The 18,576-nt window shown below is 42.6% G+C and overlaps 1 protein-coding gene and 1 long non-coding RNA gene across 4 annotated transcripts in view; one reads left to right on the forward strand and one right to left on the reverse strand.

Moving 5' to 3' along the window:
* Window positions 1-4,064: 4,064 nt before the first annotated feature.
* BNC1 (basonuclin zinc finger protein 1) overlaps window positions 4,065-18,576 on the forward strand; it is a 99,624-nt gene continuing 85,112 nt past the window's right edge. The window contains exon 1 of one of the 2 annotated variants that reach the window (XM_059714633.1): window positions 4,065-4,148. In XM_059714633.1, the coding sequence (XP_059570616.1) occupies window positions 4,140-4,148 (9 nt within the window). In that variant the 5' untranslated portion in view covers window positions 4,065-4,139. The remainder of the gene's footprint in view (window positions 4,149-18,576) is intronic. The other variant, XM_019477805.2, reaches the window with a different exon arrangement.
* Window positions 5,019-16,728, reverse strand: LOC132243981 (uncharacterized). Of its 2 annotated transcripts, none has more exons than XR_009455575.1 (4): window positions 16,605-16,728; window positions 8,139-8,370; window positions 7,942-8,043; window positions 5,019-5,280 (listed from the first exon to the last, which is right to left on the reverse strand). It is a non-coding gene; the product is annotated as an uncharacterized LOC132243981 (long non-coding RNA). The 2 variants fall into 2 exon arrangements; XR_009455576.1 differs by lacking the exon at window positions 16,605-16,728 and adding an exon at window positions 13,305-13,340.

Genomic DNA, 18,576 nt, shown 5'->3' on the forward strand with positions numbered 1-18,576 from the left:
ACATAAAACCTGATTCTTCCATTATCACTCATGTTCAGAATCTCAGAGTGAAGAACAGCTTGAGTAAGGGTGGCAGAATGAAGCCCCTGGCTAAGCTGGCATCAGTAGCAATAGCTTAGCTGAGGGTCATCATCACAGCCCTGCAAGTTGGGACTTATAATAAGGGTACAAGAAGAAACAAGAGCCAGAAATGAAACTGAACCATCTTATTTTCAGCAGTATGATTAGACTTTTTAAATTTTGTGACTGGACATGTATCCTACGTTTTTGTTAGCTTCAGGGTCAGTTAAAATGCAAAGCGCACAGTACATAATCATGTGTGAGATAAGACACTGTGGCACTCAATACATTTCTTTTTATTCCTTTAAGTCATTCTTGATTCTGATTAATTTATAGTCTATGTTAAAACCATATACAAATTCTTCTAGTAGAGACTGGTAGGTTCTTTTATAAAGACAGCAAGGGTTTTACAATTCTATGCACCTGGCAGGACCATCTGATCATTTCACGGTGGTTAGATCAGGACCTACCACTTCTGTTCATAACTGCTTTATTCCAAATAGTTTGAATATAAATGATATAAAAAATGTATATAAGAAGCGATGACATTATTATTTGGTAAGGTTAGGTCTGCTTACTAAGTGATCCGATATTGTATGCAGCTTGGATAACACCATAATGGTCTCTTCCCCTAAAAATAAATAAATACATACATACATACATACATACATAAAATAAATTGCATGGCATGCCAAAGAAATTATGAGTCAATTGCTGCTCCCTGTTACAGTCCCCTGTGCAGTGTTGTGGTATCCGAGAACTTCTGAGTTGTTGAAGTTGCTTTAGCTTAGAGCAGGTCTGAATTTATCACTCTAGAATGGGAGGCACAGAAAAAAAAAATTGCTTCAGGGATTCAGTTGGCCTCCCTGGGCACTGGGACTTGAACTGGAAGCAGGTTATTGGAGTTAATAATGGATTGCTGCATCAAATTTAGGGGCCCATTATATGCCAGGAGCCAGATAAGATGATCTAATGGTCTTTTCTGGTCTTGTATCTAAGAATTTATGAATGTTCCCATTGTATGTGTTTTGTCTAGTTTTCACTCAAGATCAAGGGGTCTAACAGATGTCCATGTAATTCAATATCTGAGTTCTACCCAGTCAGTACGCTGTCAGATCAGTCTTTGTACCATCTAATGCCCATTTCCAACTGGCTTGCAAGGGCCTCTTAAAGGTGCAGTTCCCCACCTTCCTTCCCTAGCAAAATGTAACAACAGTTAACATCTGACATTAGCATAACAGAGAATTTCAAATATATATCAGCAACTTACTAATAATGTTCAGTTAGTCAAGAAATCATCCCACTGTTGTCATTTGATACTAAATCGTTTAGTTCTAGTTGTATTATGTGCTGGGGCTCAGGCATCTCAACCTGCTGTGACTGTTGCCTAAGATCTTTTCAGGCAAGGTGGCCCACTAACTTTTACTTCCCTTCCTTCCTGGGTTTAGAGATGGTGACATCAATTCCTTTGTGGTATGCATCAGTCTGGGATGATTCCTTCGTATGACCACAGAGCTACCTCTTGTGCTATCACTGCCACTGTCCTCATCTTAGGCATTCATTTAATTAAAAGTAGCATTTCCCATGATCTCAAATGATCTCCCAGGACCCTATCTCTTTCCTTATACGGGTTACTTAGTGGCTATTAAGTAGTTTACTACTTAATGAAAGCAGCAACCATGAAGAAATCCACTTCCAACCAATACCATAGAATAGTAAAGATACAGCCTGTGTGGATTCCAGAGACAAGAGCACTCCTGTGCCCAGGAACTATTTGCTCTCTTCTCCAGTTGCAGTAAGGAGTGTAGAGACAAGGCCATGACTTCACCTCTTAGACATCAGCCTGCACGCTGAAAGGAACAAACTGTCATCACAGCTCTACGACCATATAGTACACTAAACTCTTGTACTCCAAGCAGCTTGGACCATTCAATAACCGTCTGAGCCAAGGAGCATGGTGGAGTTCTGCCTCATTCAGTGTTAGTGTCCTATGTAATAGCCACCATGCAAAAGCAATCCAGTTTAAACAGGCTGTTGTAATAAGTGGGAAACAGCTCAGTATCTCCACATATTGCTTGTCTGCTTTATTAACTGGTGCATTTTGGAGGTCAAAGCCATGGTCCGGCTGCCTCTCTATCCGATTTAGGACCTCAGGCACCCCCAGAAAAGTAGAAAGAATTAGAAAAATGTTTGTTACTGCAACAGTCATGGAAGGACTGTGCCCTTCTCACAAGCAAATGCCTGCATAAGGCTGAATCCTACCCTGTTTGTGCACATTTTATAACTAGGTAAGTGTTCAGCAGACACACATCCGTCCACATCTTTCTATTAACTTTGAGAAGTCAGAGACGAACATGATTAAAAACAGATACAAACCAGGGAGGGCAAAAGAATGAAAATGAGTATACCAAACATTCCCTTTTGCTTTGGGTTTTCTGTTGGTGGAGCTCGGTCATGTGAGCTCACGAACTCACTGTGCTCAAGGGGGATACCACCTGTTAGTGCTGCACATTGTGAAGAAGGAAAGTTGCTTCAATCTGCAGCCCTCCACACAAGAACTGCACATGCTCATGCCAGAACTGAATTCAACTCCTGTCTAGCTTCTCATGCATGTAAGTCCTGGCAGCTCTAGACCTAGTAAGAGTCCTTACTTGTCAACTGCTTTGTACAGTGATATTCCTGTGATGTACAGTATGCCTGTTCCATGTGATTTCAAAATTTTTATTTTATGAATGTGGGTAGGTGCAAAGGTAGCATTCTGTCTATCTCCCAGAACAGTACATCATAATCTCTTGACACTTTCTTCACTTCTGGAAGAATCTCATAGATCTTTTTCCACCTGTGTTCCAGGACGCACAGTGTATGTGATATCCTCAAAGAACAAGATACCCTCCCTATATTTAAATACATTTATCATTGCTGTCCACAGTCCTTCTATACAAGATCATCCTGTATAGAAACAACTATAAGCCATTTAACTGTTTCAGTCCATGAGCCTACCCAGGAGTCCCCTGCAAACTAGCCATGATGGACAGTAATTCCCCTCCTGATTTACACGAATGTAAAAACAGAATCAGGCTGGAGTGTGGCAAGCTTTGAATGTGGTGCAGAGGACACAGCCGGTCCAGCAGACTGATACATCTATGTGATACACATGGGGTCTTGAACAAAAGCACACAAGGAAACAGTTAGTCCCTGTTTCATGTGACCCTGTCTGGGTAATCAAGGTGTAGGCCCCCTCTTTTTTTAGACGGGACTATTAAAGAGTCCCAAGAGCTCTGCTGCTGGTGCACAACTAAAGCAGTAACAAGGGCCCGAGCGAGGGTCAGAGGCTAATAACAAGTGCTCCAAGGTGGACACGGAGCACAGCACACCTGCCAGTGCCCACTGGCCCTCGAACAAGTACAAGGAGCCAGTGGACACTGCCCGGTGAAACCCTGCCAAGCGACCTGGCCAGACGAGGCACAGAGCCTCCTTCCTGGTCATACAGCTCAGACCAGCAGGGGGTCGACCAGGAGGCCCAAGGGCTTAACGGGGCCATGGATAGGGAGCAGGTAGGCAAAAAGGAGGGGGCGGCCCTGCAGCAAGAGGCTCTGGAGGAGGTGGTGAAGGGCAGGAGGCGGACAGGAAAGGTGCTGGGTGATGGCCCGGTCCCTACCTCAGCAAAGGGGCTGGTGCCCGAGGCGCGGTCTTTGCGGAGGAAGGGAGACGGGTGCCCAGGAGCCTTTCCCAGCAGCGCTCGGAGCTCCGGGCCTCGTGGCACTTCCCCACGAGCTGGAGGAGCCCTGGGCACTGGCTTGCCGGCCCGCAGCAGGCAGGGAGCTGGTGGCCGGCACGGGGCGGCCGCGCGCGAGATGAGCCCAGGTGCGGCCGGCCCGGGGCCCCGTCCCCAGCGGTGCAAAGCGCGCCCAGGTGCGGCCGGCCGAGGGCGGGGCCGGCAGGGGACAGGTGGCCCGCGGCGTGCGGGGGTCCGTCCCCCCCTCCCCACCCCGCCGGCCGCAGCGTCTCACCGCCACGGGGCGGCCCCGCGCACCCTCGCCCTGGGGCGGCGGCGGCGGCTCGCCGGGGACCCGCGGGCCATGAGCGCGGTAAGTCCCGCGGCACTGTTGAGCCGCTTGGGGTTTGCAATGGCAGCGGGGTAGGATTTGGCCCCGAGGGTCGGAGCCCTCGCGCTGTCGGGGGGCGAGGGGGGCTCTTGCCGGACCCCGTGCTTTGGAACAAGGAAACAACCTTGCCGGCCTGCAGGGGCATCCTTGAACCCCTTCGCAGGCTTTTGAAATCGTTCAGCAGCAATTCCAGCAGTTTACCAACAGCGATAATCCGCAGTGATCCTCGACATCTATGTTTTTATTAGCTGGCTGCTGTTTCAGATAAATCCTGAGATTAGCTTTTGGCGTGCAGTTCAAACCGGTCGTTGTCACAGCAAAGGCCTCGGTGTTGTGAGTTACTGGGAAGCTGCTCCCTTCCTGCCCTACCAAGACCTGCCTTCTTGCCTGTTGGGAATCCCCCCCCCCCCGCTTCTTTTTGTTGTTGTTGCAATTACAGGGAGTCTGGGACTAGGATGAGCTCCATTTTACCAACACACTTTCTGATTATATTTATTACTCATAGCTTCATATGATGTTTCTCTGTACAGAGGTCTCAGTCCAGAACTGGAAGGGGTGGCACTAGAGGAAGTAAGCATAGATTTGGAAAAAAAAAAACTTTTATCCTCTTTTTGCTTTACTTTCCAACATAATTTCTCCTGGAACTCCCTTTGCAGCCAAATCAACACATACATTAGGCATCCAAAAAAAAAAAAAGACTGGGCTGCTTATCTCTGAAACAGGTTGTCTTAATTTCAGTATTTTCCTTTTGATGGGTGTTTCAGTTGATTACTTCTTCAGTTGCTGTGTAACTGCTTTGAGGGGTAGTTTTGAATTAATGACTTTTTATGACGTGGGGTTGGTTGCTGCTTCTTTTCTTTAAACCACTTTTACCCTCTGGCTCTCTTAGTCTTGTGAACATACAGACAAATGTATTTTAAGGTATTTACAAACTGTCAGAGTTCATACTGGCAATATTTAAAAAAAAAAGAAAAAGGGGAAAAATACAAATAAGCATCCATTGCACAGGAACCAGAGAATAGCCACAGGACACCATTGTGTTTCGAGAGAGAGTCCAATTCCACAGGACAGATTCTAAGAGAATCTTCTGAGAATCAGGTTCCGACATGCATGCCTGTAATTGAGGAAGAAGGCTGGGGTTTAATTATGTACTCAATAAGCTTTGAGTCACTTGCAGTCTGCTTTGAAGACTGTGACTGGTGGGTGCTTGGCAATATGCCACCAAATTGGCATTGCACATAAAAGCTTATGTTCATATACCTTTCAGCGTATGGTCCCATGCCTTATTTACTACAGTATGCTGTTCAACCTCCTAACTTGAGTTCTTCCCTTTTACACATAAGTCAAAGTTGAAATTAAGCGTTATTTTTTTCAAAATGCTTAGCATTTTTGTAACCCAAAAACAATTTTGTACGTTGAACAGTTGTGGGGGGAGAGTGCTCTTCACTTCTGAAAAAAATCAGCTCCCAAGTTAGGCACTCAGAAAACAAAGGACCCACAGCGGCTGCATGAATGATGAGACTTGCCTGTAACCACCAAGGAGGTTTTTGGGAGATGCTTGGATAGAATCCCGTTCTCCAGGGTGACATTCAACTGCCTTAAGCACAAGCCTGCACTCTTTCTCCCTGCAGTCTCCTGGCTCATGCAATGTACACCTTCCAACTTTTGCAGTGAGGCCCATAACTGTACTGGGTACACAGTCCAGATTAATTCCCTATGCACAGAATGAGGTAGGGCCTCAGAGGGGAAAAACTATTATGAAAGTATATTTGTCTACACAATACATCATAATATACACATAAGAGGAAGCCAAATTAAAGTGGTACAGGTCAGCTTCCAGAATTTCCCAATTTGGGAGTGCTCATTCTTGCAACCTTAATGTTCTTTTAACAGATTTCTTAATGTTGTTTCCTACCTTTAAAAAAATGCAAATTAAAAACCAGCTATTCTGCTAATAGAATCATATTGATCTCCTAGGCCGTGTGTAGATGAAATGAGGGGGGGGTGTGCATGACACTTTAAAGCGGGCTAAGTGCTTTTGCACCACTCTAATAATGTCGGTGTTTGCACACCTCACTGGTGTATTAAGCATTAATTCCAGCCACTGTAGGAAATTTGGCAGTGTAATGCGCCTCAAATAACATGGGGCGCAGCAAACTAAAACTCCTCAGAGGCGTTTTATTTTGCTGCCCCTACAGCTGTGGACTGAAGCACTGGTCTGTGTGCAGCCCAGGGGCTCTGCAGGAAGCCCTGTAGCAGCTTGGGGAAGACAGGCTCCACCCAAGAAAAGCCACAAGCCTGATCTCCCTTGCCCCCCCCCCCCCCCGAGCCTGCCTGAGCTGCACAGGGGCCCAGTGCTTCCCCCTATGGCTGCGGTGCCCCCCAGAACTGCCTGAGCTGGGTGCCTGCGGGCAGGTGCCACCGGGGGGAGGGAGGTGTGCACCACTGCCACAGAGCAAAGCACCAGCCCCTCTCCCACAGCTTAGGGACTGCTCCGTCTGCTGGCAGCTCGCCCTCCCCTCCCCACTGCCAGAGAGGCAGGTAAGTGCAGAGTTTGTATGTGACACAGGGGTTTTAAGGGCCTTAAATTGAAGCGTCCCGCCCCGCCCCACCCCCATTTCATCTACACACAGGGTTAATTTCATCTGCAGGGTTGTAGCCTTGAGAACCATATGCAGCATTCACTGTTACCATTTGGGCTAGGGACAGAAATTACACAAACTGGTTAGACATGCACCAATACATCAGTCTAATATTGGATCAGTACCAATATAAAGAAAATTGTCTGTATCAGAAATTGGCCTGAAGCAGCCAATAATTTGGCTGATAAATACCCATGTGTGCTTGTAGCTGCAGCGCAAGACATAAGCGATGAGGGGCAGGGCCTGGCAGCATGGAGAGTTGCATGCAGCTGGTAAGTCTGTTGTGGTGGAAGGGGAGGGAAGGGGTGTGGGGGGCAGATCAATGCCCCCTGTGGTGAGGGTGGGAGGGGCAGGTGCTGCCCAGCCAGGGTGGGGTGGGGTGGGGTGTGGGACAGAGCCATGGCTCATCGGGGGGTGGCCCCTGTTGCTGCGAGCACCCCAGGAGGTCATGGGGGGGCATGTGCCCCCAGATCTGTGAGGGGTGGGGTGGGGTGGGCAAGCTGGAGCCAGGGCTGCCCTGACCTCTTCTCAGTGAGGGCTGGGCTCGGGGCAGGCAGTGGCAGTGCTGGGAGAGGGGTACAGCAACCCCAAATTTTGCCATAGCCTCCCCATAGCACCCCACTCCCAGCGCTGCCACTACCTGCCCAGCACAGTCCTGGCTCAGCACCCCGCCTCCACCCATGCGCTGGGAAGAGCTGGGGCTGTGCCGGCCAGGCAGTGATGGTGCTGGGAGGGGGGGCTATAGGGAAGCTATGGCAAAATTTGGGGTGGCTGCAGCCCCCTCTGTAGCCCCCCCTCCCAGTGCTGCTGCTGCATGCCCTGAGCCAGGTCTCTGCCAAGAAGAGCCCAGCTTCAGCCCACAGCTGCAGCATGGCCGCCCGATCTGCCCTGCCCCACCCCACCCCACCCCACACAGATCCAGGGGCACATGTCTTCCCCTCCACCCTGTGCCCCCCCAGGATGTGCACGGTGGCGGGAGCTGCCTCCCCAGACGAGCCGGGGCTCAGTCCCAGTCCTCACCCCACCCCAGCTGGGCAGCGCCTCCCCTTGCCCCCCTCCCTCCTTCACCACAGGGGATGTTGATCTGCCCCCCCATGCCCCTTCCCCCCCCTCTTCCACCACAACGGACTTACCAGTCGCATGCAGCTGCATTGGAAATTGGATCAGTATTGGCTAATATGTCTCCTTTGGTGCACCCCTAAAACCAGTATAAGTGATCAGCAACCAGTTCAGATCTGTAACACAACAGAAGTTCAGTGCAAATAAGCCACTTTCAACATGGCCAAAACCAGTTTAAGACAAGCTTTGGTGGATGCAGTATCAGACTTACCTGATTTAGATTAAATCGGTTTATTGAACTTCTGTCCCAGATCCTCTCCAGATACAAGATAGCTCACAATCCCCCAGCATCCTAGGATGCTCTACAGCTCCCTTGCAAACTCCTCTGCACAGGGTGGGCAGTCTGGGCTTGGCCCAAGCTGTCTGCTCCAGCGAAGCAGGAAGGTGTACTGTAGTGCCCTCCGGCTTTTGGCCTGAGCCACCTCAGGCATGTGGCTGCATTTCTGGAATCAAAATGAATGTCTGTTCACTTGCTTATCAGTCTAATCTATGCAGTTTAGATTAATCTGCAAAAATTGAATCAAGTCAGCCTTGGGCTTTTTGACCGTACTTAGCCACTGTCCTCCAGCATCCCACAATGTTTTGCACCTCTCCCACAAACCCTCCCCTTTCAGGGTGGACAGGTTAACCTTGGCCCAAGCATCTGCTCCAGCTAGTCAGGGAAGCAGGTTCTAATTTCTGGCCTGAGCCACTGCAGGCATGTGGCTGTATTTCCAGAATCAAAAGTGAATGTCTGTTCACTTGTGTATCGGTTCAGTCTACGCAGTTTAAACTAACCTGCAAAGATTGAATCGATTCAGCCTCAGGCTTTGACTGTTTGCATTGTTGTTTGTTTATAGCAGAACTAGGCTCTTTTCCTCTCCATAGACCAGCTACTCGAGGGAGGTTTAGAGCTATTTGCTGACAGCAGAGAAATACTGGGGACTTGCAACTTCTGGTTTCTTTACCCTTCTGTCTGTCCCCTTGTACCCCTGTCCCCTGCAGTCTATCCCTGTTCTCCCAACCTGCATTCCCTAAGCCTCCCTCAAACAAGTCAGGATGCTTCTTCCTTCACACTGCCTAGATGCCAGTAGCGTAGGAGAGCACAGGAGAGACGCTTTCTCTTGTTCTGGTACCTGGTACTACAGTGAAGGAGGGAAAAAGGAGCTGTCCTACTTGAAAGAAATCCTGCAGTTTCATACCTATATGACTGAATCAAGCCTTTGTATTTTAAAATTGCTTTACATGAGACTATTAGCATCCTCAAGTACATAGCTACAAAAGCAAGTAATGTGATTCCATAAATATCCACAAAGTGCATTAGCATAGGTCATGTACAGCATGAGGGGTTTTTTCCAAGTTAAGAGGAAATTGAATGGAGTCCAAAGTTTTCATAATTCACTCTCCTACTGTTTTGCAAAATTGGTATAAAATGTTGGCAAGATTACTTTCCAATCATTTTTACATTTTTTGAATGACTCTGCAAACAGCTTTCAGTGTCTCCGATAACAAAAAATCCTAGTACACAACAGTAACATTTTATATATTGTGTAACATGGCTTATATAGATTTATTCAAGTCATAAATCAGGCTTCTTGTAATGCTGAAAAAGAAACTAAAGTGTCATTACCCTCTTACACCCAAAGGATGCTGGAACACATGCATATAAATACATATCTGTCAAAGCAGAATGTATTTTAAATGAGGATCTAAGAGTTTTGTGACTAGAAGTGACAACTCCCTCCCACACTCCTATTCTTCCAGCAAACAGGAGAAGTCCACTCACACTAAGCACAGACACAATTTGCTGCATAGTAGTTAAATATCTTGCTTCTTACCTAACTTAATGCTGCCTGAGCAGCTTATCTGTATATTACTGGTAAATACAATTTCAACTTTTTTTTTTGCTTCATAGTCTTCCTATTCCTATTACTTTATTGTAATCTTAAAAGAAAACTCTTGGTATTGGACCATACAAGTGTTTATTCCTTTTGCCTCATCTCATATACTGGTAATCTGCAAATAAAATTGTGACCAGTATTTTTTTAAGGTTCAAGGTAATGGGTGCATATATATTTACTATTTATGATCAGCTTTTTTAGCGAACACTAAATATAATTTTAATTTCCTGGTATATTCCGTATTGCTTTACGTCACCAAAGAAAGGTCTTATGCTATGACTGGAACCAAATGTTACTTCTTAATGAAAAGTAATGCATGATACATGAAGTGTCAGGCAATTCATCAGGAGTAAGAAGATGGCCCTAAGGCAAACAGTTTGCTCTTTAGAATATAATAGTTACTTAACCCTTTAGCATGAAATAGCATGTTCTTAAAGTGATATATTTTAAAATATATTTTTCTCTCAAAATACGAACTTGCTGCAGAACATACAAAGTAATATATATTCTGAATCTTAAAATGCGCACAGTCTACTTGGATATTAAACTAGTCTTGAACCCAGTATTTTTGGGACAGTTGATTTAATTATAACAAATTTCAGTTTAAGCTGTCTGCATTTTGTAGATGAAGTTAAATTTGAGAGCCTTTTTAAGGAGTGTTAGTGACATGCTGAACTTAAAAATAGTTATTTTTTTATTACAAAGTTATTTTTGCTTTCCGTTATAGAATGTTTTTAAAACTCTGTCTCTCAATATAATTACTTCCACAAATGGTAGAAAATGGAATCTTTGCAGTTGTCAAAAGGGATATTGCCAACTCTATCTAAGAAATTTTTAAAAAGCAACTTAAAAGTAATTTCAGGAAGTACCCTATTCAGGACACTGCTTCTTAGTATTGTAATACTGTTTTCATTCATTAATTTTTTCTGACTTGTTGCTTCATAAAGAAGCCAAGACAAACTGAAGAGACCAACAACATATACAAGAGACATTGAATTGGATTAGATAAAATGTCAAGTACAAATACACCAAATTAACTAAATTAAAAGAGAAAATTTCCCCGTAATAGTCATCATTTTGAATGTTACTTTTACTAACAAAATTGGGTGAAAAGATTTTAGACAGCTGATTTTTCAGATGTTGCTTATTTTGCACCAAGATAAAATTTCAAGGGAACGTCTACTTTCATTTCAATATAGCTGTGTCCAGAGTATTTAACACTGTGTAACTTTAAGCCAATATAGATACTTACAAACTTTAAATCATGCACAAGTTTAAGAACCTTGGAACCTGATTGAAAGCCCAGTATAGTTCATGTGGGAGTCTTTTCAGTAACTTCAGTGGGTGTTGGATTTAGTTGCAAAACTGGGATTCTTTCCATTGACTTTGGATTGAGCCCAACCTCTCTGTCTTAAGGTCAATCAGAAGGAGTTTTGGTTACACATGGGACATAAAATTGGACCCTAAATGTAATAATCCTAATGTAAACCTATTTGCTTTTTTAATAGCTTACAGTCATACCTATATCTAATAGCCATAACTTTTTATGGAAATCATATGCTAACACTAAGATGCATGTGTGCACGTGCATGCACGCATGTGCGCGCACACACACACTATTTATTCTTTCACATTAACAGGTAACTTCTGTGTTTGTTAAGGAAAACTTGTCCTGGTATTTTATGCAGTTCTGTAGAATTTAAACCTATAGACAACACAAGGGCAGGGACTTAACTGATTGTTTTCACTGTTTGCACAGCCTTGCTGAATTAACTAGGATCATAACAGGCTCATTCTATTTAAGAAACCTCGCTTAATAAAAGTGCACGATGAGAAGAACATTACTTCTTCCTGAAGGGGTTAACACCACAGAGCTCTTAAAGACATCTGGCAGAAGCTGTGGGTGTTGGCTGTGGCAGATCCCAGGTCCGTACCAGTCTCTACAAGGGAGCTGTCATGCTTGCTGATTTATCCTTCCCTAATGTCACGGGGTATGGGATGTTGAAACTGTGGCTAGAATGTGAAATACGAAAAACATGAAGATTATGATTTAGTGTCTGGGGAAGCTCATTGTTGGCCTGTTCACAACTTGTAAGCATTGGAGGCAGTTCTGCACAGTTTACAAAGATCTGGTATGCAGCACAAAAAAAAAAAGGCTACAGCATTTTGGCATTTGGAATACTACATGTGTGTATGCACAATGCTGAGTTATGGCTACACCTTAAATCAAATGGTATATTATATTGGAGACAGTATGGAAGTACATGGAATATATTTCTAAATATCATACGAACTTGCCTAAAGTCTGCACTGTTTCCCTGGAAACCACGTATAAGATACAGTTTAATACATGGAATTATTTTTCCTCCACCACTGGTTAATATAATTACTGATACTTTAATTAAGTTTAGCGATAAATATATAGTTTTTTATAGCTTAACATCTTCTTTTTGGTCTTAATCTTATGGGAAATTACATTTCTGCATTGTAGAAAGATAGAAAACATCTTGCACCAAATTTTTCCTTATAATCCTTTTTCCCCCCACTTTGTTACAGTAAGGTACACCAAAAATAGCTGGTTATGCTATTATACTGAAATGTCAAAGATTTTTATCAGAGGATCCTTGCATAGTAAGTTATCTAGCTGGCTAAAGAAAGCCATTCATGGTTTTTTTTCTCTGATAGAATGGCTTAAGTGACACTTTGTTTGAAATAGTTCACTGAATAGTCTTTTATTTGCCCCCAATATATTTTGCTATCTCTCAGGACTAAAAGAACAAAAAGGCGGCATAACCCTCTAACTGCCAGAAGTTTGTTGTAAAAGCAGCTGTAATGTTGCTCTGCTATTGCGTCATAACACAGTTGCAGTATATTGTTTTACCTTCTGTTGCTTTCTTTAAGGATCCTGTAAGCATTCATAATGGTGGCACTGAATGTTTATTGATAGGAACTTAATATTTGCAAATGTCTATTTTTTGTTCGGCACCTGAAGCTCTTCTGATGTGGTGTTATACTAGTTTTACACACAGGTTCTATTCTCTTTCTCCATCCTTAAGAGTAACTATGCACATTGGTCTAGGTATCTATACATACTACTTCACTTGGAACAAGTTTTATAAAATATTTCTTGCATTTTAAGTATTACTAACCTTAAAGACTAAATATTGCTTTCATTTAGCCTTGAATAAATGACAGTTTCAGCTGATGTAACCAAATCTGATTGTTAGAGTTCCAAATAAGGACTCTGCCTCAATAGACTCAAAGGCAAATTCAAGACCAGACTGTGCCAACCTATCAGTATAAATCATGGATTCAGGGAGTTAGGAAAATTGTCTAGGTTTGCACTAGTGTAAATGGGAGTGAAAATGAGACCTAAGAAACAAATCCCATTTCACTTGACAATAAAATGGTGATTGATGAAAGAGGAGCTTCTTTCCTCAATTTGCAAGCAAAATAATGTGCCAATCCACCAGTAGTTGCCAGACCCACAAACTCACCCAAGGTCCTGATAGTCAAACTAGCTTCTTTCCATCTTGGACATCAATATGAGTAATTCTGAAGGCCACTTTATACCTTGTCTACACCTGTGAAACTATTGCCATTAGTGATCCCTTTCCAAGCTTATTTAGGGCTAATGTGTTTGCCTAACTATCAATTAAAACATAACCTGAAGATTACACAGGCATTAGCTGAGGTCACATTTGAAGGTAGGATTGCCACTTAAGACATGGGTGTCCATCTTATTTCATACTTGCCTTTAGAACCACACGTGAATTCTACTTTAGACAGGGATGGAGCAGTTACCATTTAGCAAATTTTGTGGTATAGTTCTTTTGAACCTGAATTCTGGGATGCTTTTAGTTCTGGAGACTGGTAATAGAATATTTGGAATTGAAACATGAAGGACTTCTTTTGCCTGATCATCGCTTGCACCTGATTGTGGAAGATGAATGTAAAATGTTGCTACTTGATTTGAAAACACTTTGTATCACCTGCACAGTACAGGTGACAACACAAGGGGCAAAGCAGTAAAGAATTGCCCACTAAATATTTGTTATTTAGTTCATTGTCTTTCTATTATGTTACTACTTTGCAGTCTGAATCACAGCATTTGGATTACCAGCTAGATGGCTAACATAATCTCTGTTTCTCTGGGTCATCACACTGCCATAACTCTAAGAACATACAGTAAAACTGTCTTGGACAGTGGTGCCTGGATCATATAAAACTGAATTAAAGCAACACCCAAATAGTAAAAAAGAGGACCAGTCTCATCATCATGGACTTTCTCTCTCAGAGCCACATAGGTCTGCACCAGTAGTGTAAGGAGGAGTGAGTTACTGAGGAATTAGTACCAAGAGCCCATTGGGAAGGGGGCACAAGAACAGCAGCCACTGCCACAGCCAGCCCAGCATCTGCTGCTGCCACCCAGGGTACAGACCCTAGTAGTTATACCCTGGACAGTAAGAGGCTTGGAGGCAGCCCAGAGCTAAATATGACATGGATAGACAACCTAATAATTGGGCTATATAATTTATTAGATGCATGAAACAGGACATTGATAGATGCATACTATATTTAAAGATCATAGTGACATACCAATAAATAATGTCTGTGTACAGTCACTAGCTTGGCATGGCTTATCATTCAAAAAAACAGAGCTAAGCCAAACTCTCTGACTTCCTTAACTCTGATTTCCTCCTTTCTCTGTACATGGGTATATGAAAATAGATTTGAAAAGCATGTACTTTTCAAGGGACCCTTTTATTGCTTATTCTTTTTACCTGTGCATGTTAATGGAATTGCTGTGCTTATGTCTTACATTCTTGATATCTTGTCAGGCAGTGGTCCTTTTAACATCTAACACAGTGGTCCCCAAGTAATGGCTTGTTGTCATAGATAAGCAAAGCTGGAAGGGACCTCAATAGATCGTCTAGTCGAACCAGGGAATTGAACCTGCAACCTTGCTTGTTAACACCATGTTTGTTATCAACAAGTTGCTTACAGGACCCTGACGTTGCTCATGTCCACAAGAAATTTAAAAAGTTTAAGCTGATGTTTACAGGGAAAGCAGCATGTCATGTTGGCTGGAGTGTTCTTGCCTACATGCCAGCCAAAGTTGGGGACCACTTGCCTAAATATCGGTTACACTCCTTTACCAGTATTTACAAACTACTCTTTAGCTATGCCCTTTTGCATCATATCTGCCTACAAGAATGAGATTTAATTCTTTCATTTATAGAAGGTAGGTGATATGCCAGCTCTGAAGATCTTCTCTGAGCAAAAGGATCATTCTTCCCTTAGTTCTACTAATGACAGATGCTTACCATTCTGAAGGCCTTAGACCTATAGGATGGTATGTAGGCATACACCTAGGTTCACAGACAGTTGAGTTTTGTGTTTTACCGATCACTTCTTTCATGCCACCTGGGGTAGAGGTAGAGCCGTAGAGGGGATCCTTGCCCCAGTCATCTTCGGGACTAGATATCCCTCTCCCTCCCTGACCTTAATGTCTGCAGGGTCAGGCAGTTAATTTAAGATCAGGTATAAGAGCTGGGTAAAAAAAAACAAAACCAAATGGGAGAAGAGCAAAGATTGGGCATTGGAACTATTTTCTCTGTACTTTTTACATAAGCAGCATCTCTGTTCTGAGTGGAAAATACAGTACTTCACAATTGCAGCAACATTTGCATAGTTGGAAAGCCATATTTAAAATGAGCGTGATGCTAGCTTTCACTGGACCTCCCTTGTTGTGGATGCAAATAACTGTTGTTGCTGCATACAATTATTTGTTCACAGACTTTTAGTTTACTACATCTTTTTGCTTCAAAGTTAAGGAATTAAATATTATGACACCTAAACTATAAGCACTATTAAGTGCACCATTAAATGCTTGCCCCTGAATGCCCATCTCTTTTCAAGTTCTAGGTCAGGATGATGAATATAGAAAATGCAGTAGGGGTAAGGAGAGAATTGGTAAATACTGTACCTTTCTAAATATTGTTCTCACACAGAATATAGATCATCTGGTTTATTTGGGTAAAAAGGAAGGGGGGGGGGGGGAAAAGAACAGACCTTCTAAGAGCATCACTGTAGTCTGATTCAAGTCAATAGGATTCTTTTTGCTGACTTCAAAGAACCTTGGATCAATCCTTCTTATAGGATTTTTCCTTATAAATTAGCACTGTTTAGCTTTTTTTAGCTCGTTTAAATTGTTAAACAAGACTTAGGATCTGATTCACCTGTTTAATTAGATTGGCTACCAGATGTTTTCTTTTTATAGTAATGCTAAAAACAAATAATTTGTTTTTTGCTGATTAGATTAAATCTGTGGGAAAATACACATGAACATATAGTGTATAGCATATTTCAAGTCTTGACATGATTGCCAGCTTATGTATGAGATTTAAATATGACCCATCAGTTGGTTGCCACATTGTGATAACTCAAAATTGGTCTCTCTCATTGGGGTAATTATTGTGAAATTAAGCTTGGTACAAGATGTAGCACTTGATACTTTTTCATTTCATTAGCTTAACTTTCACTTTGCTTCTTTTATAGAAGCGGCACAATTCCAGTTGTATACTTAAATAACATTTTTGCTGCCACAAAATACAGCCTTTCAAGAATCTAAATGATCTTAGTCTTGACCATTATTATAGCTTTTATACCAATTAATTTACTTTACATATACCAATATCCTGTTCTTTGAATATTTACTAACCAGCGTGGCTGAGATTCACGCTCATCTTTTCCAAGAACAAACATTATTAGTGTCAGATATCTCAAGTAGTTACCTTATGCCAAGCTGAATCCCTCTGCAGTTTAAGTGGTGTATGACATTCCTTGCTTTCTGCCCTAAAATGTTGTGTAGGATTGCTGTCAGCTGTTCAATAGCTATCACTCTCCACCCAGATAGAGTTGCATTTCAATGAAGAGTGAAGTGATTCCTGTATTTCTTTTAACTGGCTTACCTCACAAGGGTGCTGTGAGACTTAATGATTTGGTTGTAAAAGTTGTTTGTAATGCTCAGATGAAATACACTTCTGTAGTAGGACAGGATTATTTACTTAATAATCTACTAATCTTAATAGGAATAAAGAGATGATTTGAACAATTTGGCTAATATACAGGACATTAACTCTCAGGAAGGTACTGTACAAATCAGTTGAAATCACACAACCCTTCATTCTATTTTCAGTTTATAGCAATATTAAGGTCTACAGATGCTTTTCCTGGGAATTAAGGACCAGCTGGGGTAAACAGACTTCTAACTATCCTCTTAGCCAGTCATTAATCTTCAGTGAAAGCCTTGTGCTTTGATCATTATGGTTAAAATACGCCTACTGCAGCCTGGTCTCAAAAACAGTAAAAGCAAAACAATAGTTTGCCTAAATAAATCAGTTATTTTGCCTTTTGAGCATCCCCATGCAGAAACAGTGGGGTTGTGGGTCGCTAGTTATGAGTCAGATTCTGTAATCATTTACTCCAGATTTACACCAAAGTAAATGAATTAGTTTTATCTTTGTATTCCTTAATTTAGGGTATGTGAAAAGCCTGATCAAGTATACTATATTTAGAAAATGCATTAAGAAATAATTTACCTATAAATAAAATAAACAGGGCTTACTTTAAATGATGCCACCTGCTATGGGCTGAAGCATCCATTGCACCAAGTAGAGATCAGGCAGAGTGACTTGCACTCTACCCACTACCCATACCACCTGAACATGTGCAGGGAGGAAAATCAGGGAGTATGGAACTAGTTATGATGGCAAAGTAGTTGCAAAGAAGATGAAACTCATGCTGAACCATCTAGCCATTAGAAATCAGGATTTTGCTATATTCATGATAGCAATCTGTTTCAAGACAATATTCATATCTAACAAAAATTGCTTTTGTTAAATGTGACAAGCCCCCAGTAATTTATAACTAATGATTTTTTTGATTATTGCTTTGAAAATATAATTTTGATATCAGCATACAAAACACATTAAAATACAGCACCCATTGCACATAGGCATATTAATACCACTTGAGTTTTCATCTTAATTTCGCAGTCAGCTATGTATTAAAAATTAGATCTAGGGCTCTGACACATGGACCATAAAGTTGCTTATCTAACAAAACAATAAGTCTTCCCAAACTCGGAGACATTACCTTCCCTAAAGTATTTAAAAAAAAATTCTAGTAATATGAATGTCACTTTTTTCTTCAATTATTTTTTTGTCTTGGGTAGCAGAAAATTGATTATATTACTTTTAAAATATTGAAAACTGTCGAACCAACAGACGAGCTCCATTCTTTGTCTTATTGTCAATTTAGGCTCTGCTTTAGGAAAGCACTGAAGTACATACATGTTTAGTTTTAATCGTATGCTTAAGTCTCATTGATTTTTGGTGATGACTGTTACCTTCTGTGGGATTTGAGCATATGCCTAATAGGGCTGTGTGAAGCCTTGGGTGGTGATTTGACTCGGAGGAGATCTGGCCTGATTCAGTGGCCGAATCTCTGAATCCGAATCAAATCAGGGGACCAATAAAAAGGTCTGAATCAATTCGAAGCTCTCCGAATCTTTGGAAAAGATTCAGAAAGCGTTGATGATTCGGGCAGTCCCCACTCGCTGCAGCAGGGAGCTGGAGCCAGACTCGGAGCTGGGGCTGGAGGAGAGGGGAGCAGACCATAGGGGAGACACCTGCCAGGCCCTGTCCCCTGCCTGCTCCCCCAGTCCCCGCATGGCTGCCCCACCTGCCCCAGCTCTGGCCCCTT

This window comes from Alligator mississippiensis, chromosome 11, assembly GCF_030867095.1.
Source record: "Alligator mississippiensis isolate rAllMis1 chromosome 11, rAllMis1, whole genome shotgun sequence".
Taxonomy (NCBI): domain Eukaryota; kingdom Metazoa; phylum Chordata; order Crocodylia; family Alligatoridae; genus Alligator; species Alligator mississippiensis.